This window comes from Pseudophryne corroboree, chromosome 4, assembly GCF_028390025.1.
Source record: "Pseudophryne corroboree isolate aPseCor3 chromosome 4, aPseCor3.hap2, whole genome shotgun sequence".
In the NCBI taxonomy this organism is placed as follows: Eukaryota; Metazoa; Chordata; class Amphibia; order Anura; family Myobatrachidae; genus Pseudophryne; species Pseudophryne corroboree.
The window spans coordinates 57595652-57613906 of NC_086447.1; the positions used below are offsets into that span (position 1 = coordinate 57595652).

At 50.1% G+C, this 18255-nt stretch overlaps 1 protein-coding gene across 2 annotated transcripts in view; it reads right to left on the bottom strand.

Annotated features, from left to right (window-relative positions):
- KIF13B (kinesin family member 13B) overlaps positions 1–18255 on the bottom strand; it is a 253470-nt gene that overhangs the window by 53872 nt on the left and 181343 nt on the right. Inside the window, exons 29-34 of one of the 2 annotated variants that reach the window (XM_063915076.1) lie at positions 15773–15828; positions 15569–15693; positions 14440–14616; positions 13403–13495; positions 9097–9249; positions 6764–8255 (exon numbers count right to left, since the gene is read on the bottom strand). In XM_063915076.1, the coding sequence (XP_063771146.1) occupies positions 7935–8255; positions 9097–9249; positions 13403–13495; positions 14440–14616; positions 15569–15693; positions 15773–15828 (925 nt within the window). In that variant the 3' untranslated portion in view covers positions 6764–7934. Of the gene's footprint in view, positions 1–6763; positions 8256–9096; positions 9250–13402; positions 13496–14439; positions 14617–15568; positions 15694–15772; positions 15829–18255 lie in introns of those variants that run through there. The other variant, XM_063915075.1, reaches the window with a different exon arrangement.

Genomic DNA, 18255 nt, shown 5'->3' on the forward strand with positions numbered 1-18255 from the left:
CTTTAGCAGGGCGTCAGAGTATTAGAAGGAACAGAGAACAAGGTCTCAGATTGCACTTTCATTGGGCCATCTTTTAAACCTCCTGATGGCACTTTATACAGGAAAGTAACAAAAACGTATACTGTAAAGGCGCACATATGCCGCATGGAATAGGCACTGTCCGATGTCCCCTCAAGGTCAATTTAAGACGTTAGTATTTTAGGAGAACAGAAAAAATGCATTAATGAATGACGTTGTCCTAAAGAGGTAGTTAGTTGGACTCCGAAGTGACCTTTTCACTCTGGCGTCCACATTAGCAGACAGACCCTATAGCGATCACACAGCGCCATTTTTAGTTCCAATAGAGCAGAATGAAAGCGGTGGGCAATTAAGCACAACCACAACTGTATCGCCTGCCCGCGTGTTTTTTGCGGACCGTAAAGCGTCTTTACTGAATGAGGACATAATCTCTTTCACATGAAATAATAAGAATTTACTTACCGATAATTCTATTTCTCATAGTCCGTAGTGGATGCTGGGGACTCCGTAAGGACCATGGGGAATAGCGGCTCCGCAGGAGACTGGGCACAAAAGTAAAAGCTTTAGGACTATCTGGTGTGCACTGGCTCCTCCCCCTATGACCCTCCTCCAAGCCTCAGTTAGGATACTGTGCCCGGACGAGCGTACACAATAAGGAAGGATTTTGAATCCCAGGTAAGACTCATACCAGCCACACCAATCACACCGTACAACTTGTGATCTGAACCCAGTTAACAGCATGATAACAGAGGAGCCTCTGAAAAGATGGCTCACAACAATAATAACCCGATTTTTGTAACAATAACTATGTACAAGTATTGCAGACAATCCGCACTTGGGATGGGCGCCCAGCATCCACTACGGACTATGAGAAATAGAATTATCGGTAAGTAAATTCTTATTTTCTCTAACGTCCTAAGTGGATGCTGGGGACTCCGTAAGGACCATGGGGATTATACCAAAGCTCCCAAACGGGCGGGAGAGTGCGGATGACTCTGCAGCACCGAATGAGAGAACTCCAGGTCCTCCTCAGCCAGGGTATCAAATTTGTAGAATTTAGCAAACGTGTTTGCCCCTGACCAAGTAGCTGCTCGGCAAAGTTGTAAAGCCGAGACCCCTCGGGCAGCCGCCCAAGATGAGCCCACCTTCCTTGTGGAATGGGCATTTACAGATTTTGGCTGTGGCAGGCATGCCACAGAATGTGCAAGCTGAATTGTACTACAAATCCAGCGAGCAATAGTCTGCTTAGAAGCAGGAGCACCCAGCTTGTTGGGTGCATACAGGATAAATAGCGAGTCAGATTTTCTGACTCCAGCCGTCCTGGAAACATATATTTTCAGGGCCCTGACTACGTCCAGCAACTTGGAGTCCTCCAAGTCCCTAGTAGCCGCAGGCACCACAATAGGCTGGTTCAAGTGAAATGCTGAAACCACCTTAGGGAGAAATTGAGGACGAGTCCTCAATTCTGCCCTGTCCGTATGAAAAATTAGGTAAGGGCTTTTATAGGATAAAGCCGCCAATTCTGAGACACGCCTGTATGAAGCCAGGGCTAACAGCATTACCACCATCCATGTGAGATATTTTAAGTCCACAGTGGAAAGTGGTTCAAACCAATGTGATTTTAGGAATCCCAAAACTACATTTAGATCCCAAGGTGCCACTGGAGGCACAAAAGGAGGTTGTATATGCAGTACTCCCTTGACAAACGTCTGTACTTCAGGAACTGAAGCCAGTTCTTTTTGGAAGAAAATCGACAGGGCCGAAATCTGAACCTTAATGGACCCTAATTTTAGGCCCATAGAAAGTCCTGTTTGTAGGAAATGCAGGAAACGACCCAGTTGAAATTCCTCTGTAGGGGCCTTCCTGGCCTCGCACCACGCAACATATTTACGCCAAATACGGTGATAATGTTGTACGGTTACATCCTTCCTGGCTTTGATCAGGGTAGGGATGACTTCATCTGGAATGCCTTTTTCCTTCAGGATCCGGCGTTCAACCGCCATGCCGTCAAACGCAGCCGCGGTAAGTCTTGGAAGAGACAGGGTCCCTGCTGGAGCAGGTCCTTTCTTAGAGGTAGAGGCCACGGGTCCTCTGTGAGCATCTCTTGAAGTTCCGGGTACCAAGTCCTTCTTGGCCAATCCGGAGCCACGAGTATAGTCCTTACACCTCTCCTTCTTATGATCCTCAGTACCTTGGGTATGAGAGGCAGAGGAGGGAACACATACACTGACTGGTACACCCATGGTGTTACAAGAGCGTCCACAGCTATTGCCTGAGGGTCCCTTGACCTGGCGCAATATCTGTCTAGTTTTTTGTTGAGGCGGGACGCCATCATGTCCACCTTTGGTTTTTCCCAACGGTTCACAATCATGTGGAAGACTTCTGGGTGAAGTCCCCACTCCCCCGGGTGGATCTGCTGAGGAAGTCTGCTTCCCAGTTGTCCACACCCGGAATGAACACTGCTGACAGTGCTATCACATGATTTTCTGCCCAGCGAAGAATCCTTGCAACTTCTGTCATTGCCCTCCTGCTTCTTGTGCCGCCCTGTCTGTTTACGTGGGCGACTGCCGTGATGTTGTCCGACTGGATCAGCACCGGCTGACCTTGAAGCAGAGGTCTTGCTAGGCTCAGAGCATTGTAGATGGCTCTTAGCTCCAGGATATTTATGTGAAGTGATGTCTCCAGGCTTGACCACAAGCCCTGGAAATTTCTTCCCTGTGTGACTGCTCCCCAGCCTCTCAGGCTGGCATCCGTGGTCACCAGGACCCAGTCCTGAATGCCGAATCTGCGGCCCTCTAGAAGATGAGCACTCTGCAACCACCACAGGAGAGACACCCTTGTCCTTGGAGACAGGGTTATCCGCTGATGCATCTGAAGATGCGATCCGGACCATTTGTCCAGCAGATCCCACTGAAAAGTTCTTGCGTGGAATCTGCCGAATGGAATCGCTTCGTAAGAAGCCACCATTTTTCCCAGGACCCTTGTGCATTGATGCACTGACACTTGGCCTGGTTTTAGGAGGTTCCTGACTAGCTCGGATAACTCCCTGGCTTTCTCCTCCGGGAGAAACACCTTTTTCTGGACTGTGTCCAGAATCATCCCTAGGAACAGCAGACGTGTCGTCGGAATCAGCTGCGATTTTGGAATATTTAGAATCCACCCGTGCTGTCGTAGCACTACTTGAGATAGTGCTACTCCGACCTCTAACTGTTCCCTGGACCTTGCCCTTATCAGGAGATCGTCCAAGTAAGGGATAATTAAGACGCCTTTTCTTCGAAGAAGAATCATCATTTCGGCCATTACCTTGGTAAAGACCCGGGGTGCCGTGGACAATCCAAACGGCAGCATCTGAAACTGATAGTGACAGTTCTGTACCACAAACCTGAGGTACCCTTGGTGAGAAGGGCAAATTGGGACATGGAGGTAAGCATCCTTGATGTCCAGAGACACCATATAGTCCCCTTCTTCCAGGTTCGCTATCACTGCTCTGAGTGACTCCATCTTGAATTTGAACCTTTGTATGTAAGTGTTCAAGGATTTCAGATTTAAAATAGGTCTCACCGAGCCGTCCGGCTTCGGTACCACAAACAGCGTGGAATAATACCCCTTTCCCTGTTGTAGGAGGGGTACCTTGATTATCACCTGCTGGGAATACAGCTTGTGAATGGCTTCCAATACCGCCTCCCTGTCGGAGGGAGCCGTTGGTAAAGCAGACTTCAGGAACCGGCGAGGGGGAGACGTCTCGAATTCCAATTTGTACCCCTGAGATACTACCTGCAGGATCCAGGGGTCCACTTGCGAGTGAGCCCACTGTGCGCTGAAATTCTTGAGACGACCCCCCACCGTACCTGAGTCCGCTTGTAAGGCCCCAGCGTCATGCTGAGGACTTGGCAGAAGCGGGGGAGGGCTTCTGTTCCTGGGAAGAGGCTGCCTGCTGCAGTCTTTTTCCCCTTCCTCTGCCCCGGGGCAGATATGAGTGGCCTTTTGCCCGCTTGCCCTTATGGGGACGAAAGGATTGAGCCTGAAAAGACGGTGTCTTTTTCTGCTGAGAGGTGACCTGGGGTAAAAAGGTGGATTTCCCAGCCGTTGCCGTGGCCACCAGATCCGATAGACCGACCCCAAATAACTCCTCCCCTTTATACGGCAATACTTCCATATGCCGTTTGGAATCCGCATCACCTGACCACTGTCGCGTCCATAACCCTCTTCTGGCAGAAATGGACAGCGCACTTACTCTTGATGCCAGAGTGCAAATATCCCTCTGTGCATCTCGCATATATAGAAATGCATCCTTTAAATGCTCTATAGTCAATAATATACTGTCCCTGTCCAGGGTATCAATATTTTCAGTCAGGGAATCCGACCAAGCCACCCCAGCACTGCACATCCAGGCTGAGGCGATTGCTGGTCTCAGTATAACACCAGTATGTGTGTATATACTTTTTAGGATATTTTCCAGCTTTCTATCAGCTGGCTCCTTGAGGGCGGCCGTATCAGGAGACGGTAACGCCACTTGTTTTGATAAGCGTGTGAGCGCCTTATCTACCCTAGGGGGTGTTTCCCAACGCGCCCTAACCTCTGGCGGGAAAGGGTATAATGCCAATAATTTTTTAGAAATTAGCAGTTTTTTATCGGGGGAAACCCACGCTTCATCACACACCTCATTTAATTCATCTGATTCAGGAAAAACTACGGGTAGTTTTTTCACACCCCACATAATACCCTTTTTTGTGGTACTTGTAGTATCAGAAATGTTCAAAACCTCCTTCATTGCCGTGATCATGTAACGTGTGGCCCTACTGGAAAATACGTTTGTTTCCTCACCGTCGACACTGGAGTCAGTGTCCGTGTCTGGGTCTGTGTCGACCATCTGAGGTAACGGGCGCTTTAGAGCCCCTGACGGTGTTTGAGACGCCTGGACAGGTATTAACTGTTTTTCCGGCTGTCTCATGTCGTCAACAGTCTTTTGTAAAGTGCTGACGCTATCACGTAATTCCTTCCATACGACCATCCAGTCAGGTGTCGACTCCCTAGGGGGTGACATCACTATTACAGGCAATTGCTCCGCCTCCATACCATTTTCCTCCTCATACATGTCGACACAACGTACCGACACACACAGCACACACACAGGGAATGCTCTGACTGAGGACAGGACCCCACTAGCCCTTTGGGGAGACAGAGGGAGAGTTTGCCAGCACACACCAGAGCGCTATATATATACAGGGATAACCTTATATAAGTGTTTTTCCCTTATATAGCTGCTGTATTATTAATCTGCCAAATTTAGTGCCCCCCCTCTCTTGTTTTACCCTGTTTCTGTAGTGCAGGACTGCAGGGGAGAGTCAGGGAGCTTCCCTCCAACGGAGCTGTGAGGGAAAATGGCGCTTGTGTGCTGAGGAGATAGGCTCCGCCCCCTTCTCGGCGGCCTTTCTCCCGCTTTTTTAAGGAAAAACTGGCAGGGGTTAAATGCATCCATATAGCCCAGGAGCTATATGTGATGTATTTTTAGCCATCTAAGGTGTTTTTATTGCGTCTCAGGGCGCCCCCCCCCCCCAGCGCCCTGCACCCTCAGTGACCGGAGTGTGAAGTGTGCTGAGAGCAATGGCGCACAGCTGCGGTGCTGTGCGCTACCTTATTGAAGACAGGACGTCTTCTGCCGCCGATTTTCCGGACCTCTTCAGTCTTCTGGCTCTGTAAGGGGGCCGGCGGCGCGGCTCTGGGACCCATCCATGACTGGGCCTGTGATCGTCTCTCTGGAGCTAATGTCCAGTAGCCTAAGAAGCCCAATCCACTCTGCACGCAGGTGAGTTCCCTTCTTCTCCCCTTAGTCCCTCGGTGCAGTGAGCCTGTTGCCAGCAGGTCTCACTGAAAATAAAAAACCTAAAACTAAACTTTTCACTAAGCAGCTCAGGAGAGCCACCTAGTGTGCACCCTTCTCGTTCGGGCACAAAAATCTAACTGAGGCTTGGAGGAGGGTCATAGGGGGAGGAGCCAGTGCACACCAGGTAGTCCTAAAGCTTTTACTTTTGTGCCCAGTCTCCTGCGGAGCCGCTATTCCCCATGGTCCTTACGGAGTCCCCAGCATCCACTTAGGACGTTAGAGAAATACAGATTATCGGCAAGATAAAACCACTGTGCCAGCCTGGGCAGTCGCCACTGAGTGTCTGATTACTGGGAATACTCAGAGAATAGTTACACATATCCCTTTAACAATTCATGCAACTCTCAGGCTGCCCAACGTCGCGGATATATGTAATTTTCACACTTGTACGTCTCGTATACATGCTGTCATTACACATCTCATTCTGCAAAGAGGGTTTGATCTTTCATACTTTAGGGTACATGCACAATCCAGTACAGTCCCATCCACTGACTGGCCCTCATATATCTGTATTTCCATTAAAATTCAGGTCATACAGTAATTGGCACTTAGTTTTCTGGCCCCCGGCCTCCGTCACTGGAGTGACTGCGATCTCGGCCGGCAGCCAGCGGTGACTAAGCCGGGATGTAGAACGCTACTTCCTGACACAGGTTAACAATGAGGAAATGCTCTTTATGTGGATATATAAAGTAATACTCTGTGTTTTCACTGCGTGTAGGAGGGGGGGGGCGCACAGATCCCGAGGTCGGATCGACAGAACCATATTCTATTTCCCCTTATATTGCAAACCAGAGACATTTCTATTACAGTATAAATATCATTTACCCTAGTGTCTGAACAATGACTTTCTTTAAGAAGGAGCAGGGGAGGGGAGTTCTCTTTATTGTGGGTGTATTTCCTGAATAATCACTAAAGTGCTGAAAGATCCGCTGACACGAGACGCACGGGCGCAGACATAAAACATTCCGCAATAAAAGTGATACAAATGTAGCAGCATCAGTCCAACATGGTACATACAACAGTTGACAAGTAACACTGTGACCTTCAAAAGGTTACAAAGCTGAAATACTGTGCTTGACAATTGTTCTACAAAATAAACGTATCACAGTATAGTAATATTGCTGGCCGACGCACAAAACAAAGTCTGTATACCCTACAGGCTGAAATGATATGTACAAACAAGGCACTTTGCCCTAATTCATTATTTGATGTGTAATAACGCCAATATCTCTCCGAGATATGTTTCTATGTTGCTATAGAAAAATACATGTATGTAACTTTCTGCCCTTTCATCCTTAAACAATAAATGCTATCGCTATTAATGGAAATGCTACCACCATTAATAATAAGGACGGCACATAACATACTCTATTGCGCTTCATTGCCCGAACCTGTAGTCCCTCATTAATAAAGCAGGGGCTCTGAAGGGCATATTTTGGGGGTATTGCTGATGCAGAACTTTCAGGTTCGGGGAAAGAGTGGCAAAACGTGTGGCATCTGATCGCTACAGAGGTTGGTGGTGTTACAGGATCAAGACCCGGTACATGACTGTAATCGACATAGGACCAGGCGGTCTATCATATCACACATGGAAAGATTTGCATTAGACACTACTGGGATATTTTCATAGAAAATACATTATTGAAGTGGTCTACGGAGAGTCTTCAGTACAACTGTGGAAGACCGTCTGTCCGCTGGTGATTCCACACCTACTACAACCGACCAATGCCAGCCTTCATGGCTCCATGTGAGCCGACATGCCCTGTCCTCTAGCCCTACATTTCCCAAGCCTTTAAAGATTTGGAAATGAAGGACAAGTCATGATACTGCTCTGGTTTAGAGTGGGTTATTTTAGAAACATCCAGTCTCTGCAGAAGATTGCCAGTTCCTAATCATCGTTAAAGTCCAGGTAGAGCACTTGTTCATGGTTCATTTTTCCTCTTCTGAAGTCCACTCTGACCAAGCCAGTCTACTGTCCTCATTTGTGATGAGAAGATCAAGATGAGATGCGTTGTCCTAGGACTCAGTCCTCCTAATTGTTGGCCAATAAAGGTTCCTCACTTCCAGACCAGTAAGCCCCATATTCGTCAATGCCGTGGAGAAAACTACTGTTCTGTGGCACAGGGACGACGTTCCCAGGTCGGATGGTGAAGTCATCCCAGCTGTCTTGCAGGAGTACCGGTGGGGCGGACGCTCTCCTGCGCTGTTCCCATTTGGCAGTGGGAAAGTCTGAATGACACTTGGTACTGTGTCTGTGCTTAGTATGACATGAGGTCTTCTCTCCCGAGGACTTGGTCTTGCCTTCACCCAAACGGCAAGGATTCCGATATCCCCTGCCTATAGGGCAGAAAGCCTGTATGAGAAGGGGGGGTGAAAGACGTTAACGTCTTCTGGTGCCCTGTTCCGGGTTCATAGCAAAAAATAAAAATATGATTCACAAAATACAAAAAGACGAAATTATAAAAGAACATTCCTCAGACAGCGTTTTAGCGCAGACTGTGTGTCGGGGATCTGATTTGTCCTGAAGTGTATGCAGTGCAGTCCTGGAATATTTTGCAGTCCTAGGTCGTTTCTCCACCGGCTTTACATAATAACAGAATTTGCAGATCTGAAATACTGTGTTTCATGAAAATGGACGTTTCTTCCGTCTTCCAACCTATGCCCCCACCCCAGACAGCATCACCTCAAACAGAATTTCTTGTCTTGTTCCTACAGAACCTGGAGATCACTTGAGACATTCTCGAGATGGGACAACGTCAGGACCTAAATATACCGACTTACTGCAGAACCAACTAATACAGAATCTGCAACAAAGACTGGAAACCCCCTGGTTCTTCACTGTCTTTCTCACAGGGACACGTCTACCGTGTATCTACTGTATCATACCACATTTAGATAATAATGCCACATTTAGATAATACAGCTACAGGAACACAAATGCAAGTTGCCATCACCGGAAAGAGTGACACCACCTAGAGCAACATGTAAGTCGTTCTTATATGGATCTTGAAAGTAAAGGAAGACTCCACCATCCTACGGGCACTACCAAGGCATGACATAGGAGCAGTTGGTTGGATAGGGACACTGTCCATAGATGTGGTCATCTCAGCAGTTATATATCACATAGAGGAGATCTAGTATTGTCCCAACTCAAACCCCAAGCACACACAACCAATACAGCGCGCAATACGTACCTGACGCAGGCGGTCCAAGGTGAGGATGTTCTCCACCGCTAGGACACTGCGCAGATACTTCTCAATGTAAGCTTCGGAGTCTGCTGAACCAGTATCTTCCACATTTGCGGCCAACCGCGCCAGGGCTTCCCGGTCTTCCGCTCCTTGAGAGTCCTACGGTTGAAGAAACAAAGTTACGGAGATATTTTACCAACTGGAATCAAAATGTGCTTAAGATAATCTAAATAAATAATAACCAATTAAGTAAGACTCCTGTATGGTGGGTGTGTAAAAGATGGATGTTTCCTGGTGCGGACAGTTCCAGAAACCTAGACCGTAGGATATTATCAAAGATTAAATAAACCTTAAATGCTAAAATCAGTAAAGAAGGACTATTTCTGAATAAACGTTCTGGGGCTGTATATGCATAAATGTGCTGAATACTAATAGTTGGGCTTGTGACTTCCTCAGAGAGAACGGAGACACTCACAGGAAGCAAAGCGCAGGACACATCGGGCGAATGGATCAATGTAAATCTGTATTCCGCACTACAACTGTCAGGCAGAAGCCATCAGAGCGTCTGTCGCGGAGAAGACAGCATAACCTTTGCCAAGGAACGCTGTCTGAAGGCAGAGACTCTGACAATGACACAGACATCTGGAGTCGTGAAACAACCTACGGCAGGGCTCCACACAACCTACGGCGGGGCTCCGCACAACCTACGGCGGGGCTCCGCACAACCTACGGCGGGGCTCCGCACAACCTACGGCGGGGCTCCGCACAACCTACGGCGGGGCTCCGCACAACCTACGGCGGGGCTCCGCACAACCTACGGCGGGGCTCGCACAACCTACGGCGGGGCTCGCACAACCTACGGCGGGGCTCGCACAACCTACGGCGGGGCTCGCACAACCTACGGCGGGACTCACACAACCTACGGCGGGACTCACACAACCTATGGCGGGACTCGCAACTAAAACAGGGAACTAAGATTACAATGGTTGTTACGGAGGAGACCAAACTCAAACAAACGCTCCGGTCATCCAGGAAATTGGTAACTGAACACATTATAACTCACCCCCTTAGTGGAACCCATCTTAATCCAACATGGGTCCCATGCGTCCCCACCCCCTTCCTGAACCAAGGACCCGACATGAACAGAACTGTGATAGTATTCTGTAAAGCCCTATTTAATTAATTGTTGTGTTTATTAACAGTAACCCACGTAAGCACGGGAAGAACATAAAAACTCAACACTGATTGACCTCAGTGCTGGGAGGCAGTTATGCTAACCACTGCGCCAACCGTACTGCTCATATTAAATGTCACATATGGACCAAGACTTCAGCTGCAGTAGTCACAGTGTAACACGGTCCTTGGCGTCAAGGCCACAGGGTGGGGATGCAGTCTAAAAGGTCAACAATAACAACGTCTACATTCATAATGTAGATACCAAAATGGCAACAGGAATGCTGCAGACATTGGTAAAATGGTGACATAGGGCGGACGGAGAGGGTTCGGCTGTGGGAGGAGGGGAGGGTTCGGCTGCGGGGGGAGGGGGGGGGAGAGGCTTCGGTTGCGGGGGGAGGGGAGGGTTCGGCTGCGGGGGCAGGGGGAGGTGGGGAGGGTTCGGCTGCGGGGTAAGAGGGTTTGGCTGCGGGGCAAGGAGAGGGTTCGACTGTAGTGGGTGGTTTGGGGGTGGGGGAGGAGAGGGTCCGGCCGCGGGGGGGAGGGTGGGGGGGGGGGGGGGAGAGAAGAGAGGGTTCGGCTGCAGGGGGGGGCTGTTTCGCGGCTGTGAGGGGGGGGGGGAGAGGGTTCGCGGCTGCTGGTGGGGGAGAAGGAGAGGGTTCGGCTGCGGGGGGGAGGAGAGGGTTCGGCTGTTGGGGGGGGGGGTTTGGGGGTGGGAGGGGAGGAGAGGGTTCGCGGCTGCGGAAGGGGGGGAGGCGGAGAGGGTTTGCGGCTGCGTGGGCGGGACAGGGAGAGGGTTCGTGGCTGCGGCAGTGACAGGGGGAGGGTTCGCGGCTGCGGGGGGGGCAGGGAGAGGGTTCGCGGCTGCGGGGGGGGACAGGGAGAGGGTTCGCGGCTGCGGGTGGGGACAGGGAGAGGGTTCGCTGCTGCGGGTGGGGACAGAGAGAGGGTTTGCGGCTGCGGGGGGGACAGGGAGAGGGTTCGGCTGCAGGGGTGGGGGGGGGGGACAGGGTTCGCGGCTGCGGGGGTGGGGACAGGGTTCACGGCTGCGGGGGTGGGGGGGGACACAGGGAGAGGGTTCGGCTGCGGGGGGGGGGCAGGGAGAGGGTTCGGCTGCAAGGGGGGGGGGGCAGGGAGAGGGTTCGGCTGCAAGGGGGGGACAGTTCGAGTTCGGCTGCAGGGGGGGGGACGGTTCGGGTTCGGCTGCGGGGGGGGGGACGACAGTTCGGGTTCGGCTGCGGGGGGGGGGGGGGGGACACAGTTCTGATTCGGCTGCAGGGAAGGGACAGTTCTGGTTCGGCTGCAGGGGGGGGGGGGGAGGGAGTTCGGGTTCGGCTGCGGGGGAGGAGGGGACAGTTCGGGTTTGGCTGCAGGGGGGGGGGGGGGACAGTTCGGGTTCGGCTGCAGGGGGGGGTGGGACTGTTCGGGTTCGGCTGCAGGGGGGGGGGGGGGCAGTTCGGGTTCGGCTGCAGGGGGGGGGGGCAGTTCGGGTTCGGCTGCAGGGGGGGGGGGGGGGGACAGTTCAGGTACGGCTGCAGGGGGGGGGGGGGACAGTTCAGGTACGGCTGCGGGGGAGGGGGGGACAGTTTGGGGTTCGGCTGCAGGGGGGGGGGACAGTTCAGGTACGGCTGCAGGGGGGGGGGGACAGTTCAGGTACGGCTGCGGGGGAGGGGGGGCAGTTCGGGTTCGGCTGCAGGGGGGGGGGGGACAGTTCAGGTACGGCTGCAGGGGGGGGGGACAGTTCAGGTACGGCTGCGGGGGAGGGGGGGGACAGTTTGGGGTTCGGCTGCAGGGGGGGGACAGGGAGAGGGTTCGCGGCTGCGGGTGGGGACAGGGAGAGGGTTCGCGGCTGCGGGTGGGGACAGGGAGAGGGTTCGCGGCTGCGGGTGGGGACAGGGAGAGGGTTCGGCTGCAGGAGGGGGGGGGGGGGAGACAGTTTGGGTTTGGCTGCAGGGGGGGGGCCGTTTGGGTTTGGCTGCAGGGGGGGGGGGCAGTTCGGGTTCGGCTACAGGGGAGGGGCAGTTCGGGTTCGGCTACAGGGGGGGGGGGGGGGGGGACAGTTCGGGTTTGGCTGCAGGGGGGGGGGGGAGAGACAGTTAGGATTAGACTGGGGGAGGTTAGGGTTAGGCTGTTGCGGGGGGAGACTGTTAGGATTAGACTGGCGGAGGTTAGGGTTAGGCTGTTGCGGGGGGAGGTTAGGGTTAGGCTGTTGCGGGGGGGAGGTTAGGGTTAGGCTGTTGCGGGGGGGAGGTTAGGGTTAGGCTGTTGCGGGGGGGAGGTTAGGGTTAGGCTGTTGCGGGGGGGAGGTTAGGGTTAGGCTGTTGCGGGGGGGGGGGGAGGTTAGGGTTAGGCTGTTGCGGGGGGGGGGAGGTTAGGGTTAGGCTGTTGCGGGGGGAGGGAGGTTAGGGTTAGGCTGTTGCGGGGGGGGGGGGGAGGTTAGGGTTAGGCTGTTGCGGGGGGGAGGTTAGGGTTAAGCACTAGAGGAAGGGTTAGGGGTAGGGATTAGTGTTACCAGAATGACAGAGATTGTAGGTCTGACCCAGAAGTACAAGTCCCATGACAGCCTTGACCCGGAAGACGCTGCTGGAGCCGCCAGAAGGTAAGTCATCGCTGGCCTACCAGGGCTGACATATCGACATTCTAACATGTATACATTTCATCTCTGCCTACATGATGAAAGATGACCTATCATACCCAACTCATCCGGTGAGTTATACTTTGGAGGCATATCTGAATATGGAGGGGTCCATTTAAGTATTCAAGTGGGAGTTCATCTTTAATACTGACGTACCCAGTGAAAGCACTCCTTTTATAAGAGTCTAGTTTTATGCCTAATGAAGATGTATCTTCTTTGCATACATTAATTTGTTTACTAATTCTGTAATTATATTTCAATATAGTGCTTGGGAAGCACAAAAATAAATAAAGAGATTCGACACTGTAAAATCCATCCTATCTACTGGCGGCTTAAGCGCCACCAATGATAAAACCCATGCACTCTTACTGCAAAGAATCCTGCCAGATAAAGCTGCTTTCCCCCTCTACACAGAGGATGTATTGGTGCCATCTAGCAACAGCAGCTAACGACGAGCGCACTCTAAATTTACAGTACAGTGGCAAAACAACACTATAATCTTACTTCCGGAATATTGGAAACGATTTCCACGGTGACACCGCAGCTGGCAAGGTTACTCCGGTGAGACATTCTCCTTAGGAAATTCTGAGCGAATCCCTACAGAAAAAAAACAGACGCATTCATTTATAATGTATAGCCTTACCCGACGGAACAACTAAAACAATACATTTATTTTCAGCTGACCCATAAATCTGTCCTGGCTTTATTTTTTTCCCCAAGTATAGACACAGGTACATAGAGTTTCACAGGTCCCAGGTACTGAGGTGTGTAGTCTAATCCAGGAGGTGGGGACACACCCATTCCCCAATTCCCTAAATGTAAAATACTATGCAATAACCTCAGCAACTACCCCCTGGCCCCTTGGTAATTAGTACCTGCTCCAGCGTTCTCTGGCACCCAGCGTATAATTTGATGTTCCTAACAACGACTAAATGATCGTAGGGTCTCTCCATCCAGAAAGGGGCATTACTGATCACAGATTTGGGGCTGGGGTGGGGGGTGTTCTGTCATGTAATACGCGGATGCGATTATCTAGCAGTGCCTACAGTACAATCAACGGCTAGCAGGCGGCACTCGGGAAGGAGAGACCCCACCACCATCGACGGTCAGCCACTTTAACCCTTTGTAAACTCTTCCTGCATTGCAGCAATGAGAATCTGCTGTTCACTGCAACCCTCATCTTCATTTCCAGAATGCTCAGTTCAAAGATTAAATGAACAATAGTTCTGTCTTCTTCAAAATGAATACACCAAGAAGTAAAAAAATAAGTCTCTTCAGCTTGAAATAATGTCCATAACTACAGTACAGCAGAATAATAACTGTGAGCAGATAATCAGGGCACTCATTTAGCAACCTGTCCCCTGCGAGGAGATCCAGAAAACATGCAGCGTTGCTGACGCCTAGGACCACTGAACGGATTAATACCTGCAGGAGCCAGGTGCTGTAATTTAGTAATATAGTAAGATTACATAAAGAAGAGAAATGGCCCCTAGAGACCACCATGACCTCCGACCTCCTTAGAGATGGTCCTATATCCTCACCTGGCGGCTATAGACATTCACACATATTCTCTTGCGTAGAACCAGCTGCATCTCGGCTGGGTGGCTGAGCTGTACGGTCACTCGGACGATGAGGAAGACCCTCTCGTCTGCTGAAGACCCTTTGCTGAGCTGCGGACAGTTGTGGACTGTGCAATCCCACGAGGCTTCCGCTTTCACCTGCAAGAACAGGGTCACACCAAGACTGAGAGTACTAACAATTATATGGTAACACGGTATCCGACTGGCGGTGCTGTACCACATAAAACTAATTTTTTACAGTTTCTTAATTACAGTGATAAATGTACAAGATTACATAATCTCACAGTACTATAGATTGTGGGCGTGGCCTAACATCAAAGTCAATGCGACCAGCCAAGTGACACCTTTGTGGGTGTGGCCATGCAAAACAACCGTCCATCTAGTCATGTATATATTTCTGCCTAAGTATCCTCTCTGCAGCTATGGTGGCAGCGTCCGTCTTTTCCATTGCGCTACTGACACGCTGCTTGATCTTTCCTCTCAGTCTCATTTGCATAATACAGCCACTGGCACTAACAGAGGAGAATGCAGCAGGAGAGGAAAGAGATCAGCGATGCTGCGATGGCCTCTTTATATCATGACCCTGGGCCCCCGACCAAGCTCACCCAAACTCTAGTCACCCTGTCATGGACACGGTATAAAGAAACGGTGCTGTAAGAGGCAAATGGGGCGGATTCCAAGTTGGGAGGAAAGCGAAAAGATTAAAAAGAGCGCGTAACTTTGCATCTTGGCAAAACCATGCTGCACTGCAGGTGGGGCAGATGTAACAAGTGCAGAGGGATTTAGAGTTGGGAGATGCGTGTCCTAACTCAGATCTAAACAGCATAGCGTATCCATTTATCCCCGTAGCCCAAGTCACTGACATAGGTGGACGGGAGAACACCAGACAGCAGGAATAAGTGTGATATTTACAGGGAGGAGCTGCAGCTGTGTTCCAATGCTATAGCTCCACCAACCATCCCCATGCCAGTAAACCAAACAATTTGTGTATTTTTTTTTTTTTTGTTTGTTTAATAGTCAATGCCCTTGATAATGCATACAATGTGCTCAGTTTGGGACACTGGGAAATGTCTTAACTATTAATACGAACCTCAGTCTCGTGATGCTTAACTATCTGCAGATCAAAGAACTCGTCCTCTGCTTCCCCGGTTAGCGTAGCGTCCCACCCGGCCGCCTCCGGCTCATCCAGATTGTCCTGTGAGCTGAAATCATCCGCTGCAACAAACACCAGCAGTGTGAGCCACGGGGTAGCAACACTTTATAGTCACAATACTGCAACCTTACAGTCACATACCATTAAGATCCAGGAAAATGACTGGGATATGAGTTTCCATTCCTGGAAAGGGAGTCCTGAAATAATAAAGACAGGACAGGTGATTACTGGATGTTGCAGAGGCTTAAAGTACTATGGAGCAGAACAATTGATGCCCGCTGTACAGAATAGGGTTTTGGTATAAGGTCACAACCTTAAAAGTTGCCCCCTCACATCAAGAACTATTGTGCACTCATGCACAAAAATGTAACATATAAACTAATTTCCCCATCCTCACTTCCAAAAAAAACAAAACCTGCAGTAACCCCTTATGAACACAAGGTGATGCTGTCACAGCTCCTCAAATGGAGCAATGCTGTTTGGAAACTATACTAGGGTAGGATTCATATTTATCATACCTGGAATACCATTTAACAGCAAGGAAGGAATTACACCTTTCTTTATCCACTTTATTACATGCTTTGCATTCGGGATCCCATATTTGGGCTTGCTTCTATAGATAAATCTTTGATAGATCTATCTGTAAAACTGTATGTACTGGAAAAATAAATAAATGTACAGATGGAGCTCTGCTCATCTATCCCTTCAATAGGATTCATTTAGCCAGTGGTGTCGGATTTAATCCCCTGCTGTATTGTTCTCTCTGTATTGTATTGCAGCTGAGAACAATAGATGAAAGGCTTATGCTAATTAGCCTTGGTGCACCATGGTGCAGCAGAGAAGGCTAGATCTGTATAGGACAGATTAATAAGAGTTAACCCATTTAGACAGAATAATTGAATAGGTGTAAATCCCCCTTTGGAACACGGCTTTATCTCACTGCGGAACACGGTGGATGGTGCATCAATGACGGTTCCGTGCTCTCCCATCTATCAGTCTCTGAACTGTAGGCGCTCCCGGATTCCGCACCCTTAGGGCTGCCTGGCGGGGAGGCTCCAATGCTGCTTCAACATCTTTTCCCCTTGTAATTATTATGTGCTGCTAATTGATTTGGGATGTCAGCGATGGACTGGTTTATTACCACTAAATTGTGCGTAACATTACTCACCTCCTCTGTCCTTTCATGTATAATTAATGTGGAGGTTTCGGTGTGGTTTTAATTTGCTGTTTCTTAATGCCTGGAAAATTGCACAGAGGCGATTGCTGACTGAAAGGAACCGGGCGTTTAATACTAGAGGCATCTGAACGAGGCATCGTTTTATCGCCGCTTCCTTTCAAGTGAGTGAGCTGGATAATTAACACAGGAGTGCCCTAAGTGCATGGATACTTAAATGTGATTTATGCCCTGCACAAGGTCAGGATTACTTTCATCAAGAGCAAAATATTTTAGGAGGGCCCCTGTAACGCAGGCTAAGCAGGGGATAAATAAGCTGCTTTCACTCCTGTGGTACCAGGAGGCTGACACTAAAGGGCATCAGTCGGCTACATACAAAGAGGGGCGCTGCTCTGCAGAAACGAGTGACATCACTGAGGCATGAGGCACTTGTTTATGATTTTTGTTATACGGCGACACAAAATGCAGCAGTGCTGTACGGTGGTGAAACAGTGCACAGAACAAATATAAATATGCAAGGTAGAAAACAGGCCACAGACATGACTGTAAAGTATATCATGTCCCTTCTATCACACCACTATAGTGTGCACCGTTCAAAGTGCAGTCTTAGATATGGTCCTGTATACCGGTATTTTAGACCTATCATTTCCCTCCTCTTTCTCTCCCCACACCCCTGCTCTCTCTATCCCTTCCCCCGTCTCCCTCTCCTCCAAGTTCTCTCTTCCCCTGTTGTCTCTCTCCTCTTTTCCTTCTCCCATTGGTTCAATACTCCCCACCTACCCCATGCACTCTCTCTGTTAACTCCCTCTCTTCTGAACACATCCTATTCTCTCTCTGCTACCCTTCATTCTTTCTCTCCCCACTGTTCTCTCTCCTTTCTCTCATCCCCTATTAATTTTTCTCCCACTGTTTCTCTCTCTTCCCCATCCCCATTCTCTCTCTCGCTTCCTACGCCACCGCTCTTTGTTCCTACCCCCACTCTCTCTCTTCCAAAGTTGCGTCTCTTCCCCCATACCCCAATTCTGTCTCTCGTTCTTCTATCTTTCCCTGGTTTACTCTTAACCAACCCCACCCCACCCCACCCTCCCATCCACTCTCTGTAAACTTGCCCCTCTGCTCCCTATAGCGCCACATGCTGTTCACTCGCTCTCTCCCTCCCCCCATATCCCCATACAGGAATGCTGACATGCTCATTAGGTCACTATTGTGCCGGCTGACAGTCAATATGACCGCACAGCATTTTAGTGCTGCAATTAGGTTTAGGGTTAGGCTAAAATAGTGAAAAATGCTATATTAACAATATAACTGTCGACATAATGAACACGTTGACATCACGGTCATGTTAACATTTCTGTGCATTGGCAAGTTACATGTCAGCATAACATCCAGAGCTTGTTGACAATCTGACTGTCGACATACTATTCAACACCCATGTGACCCACACGCTCAG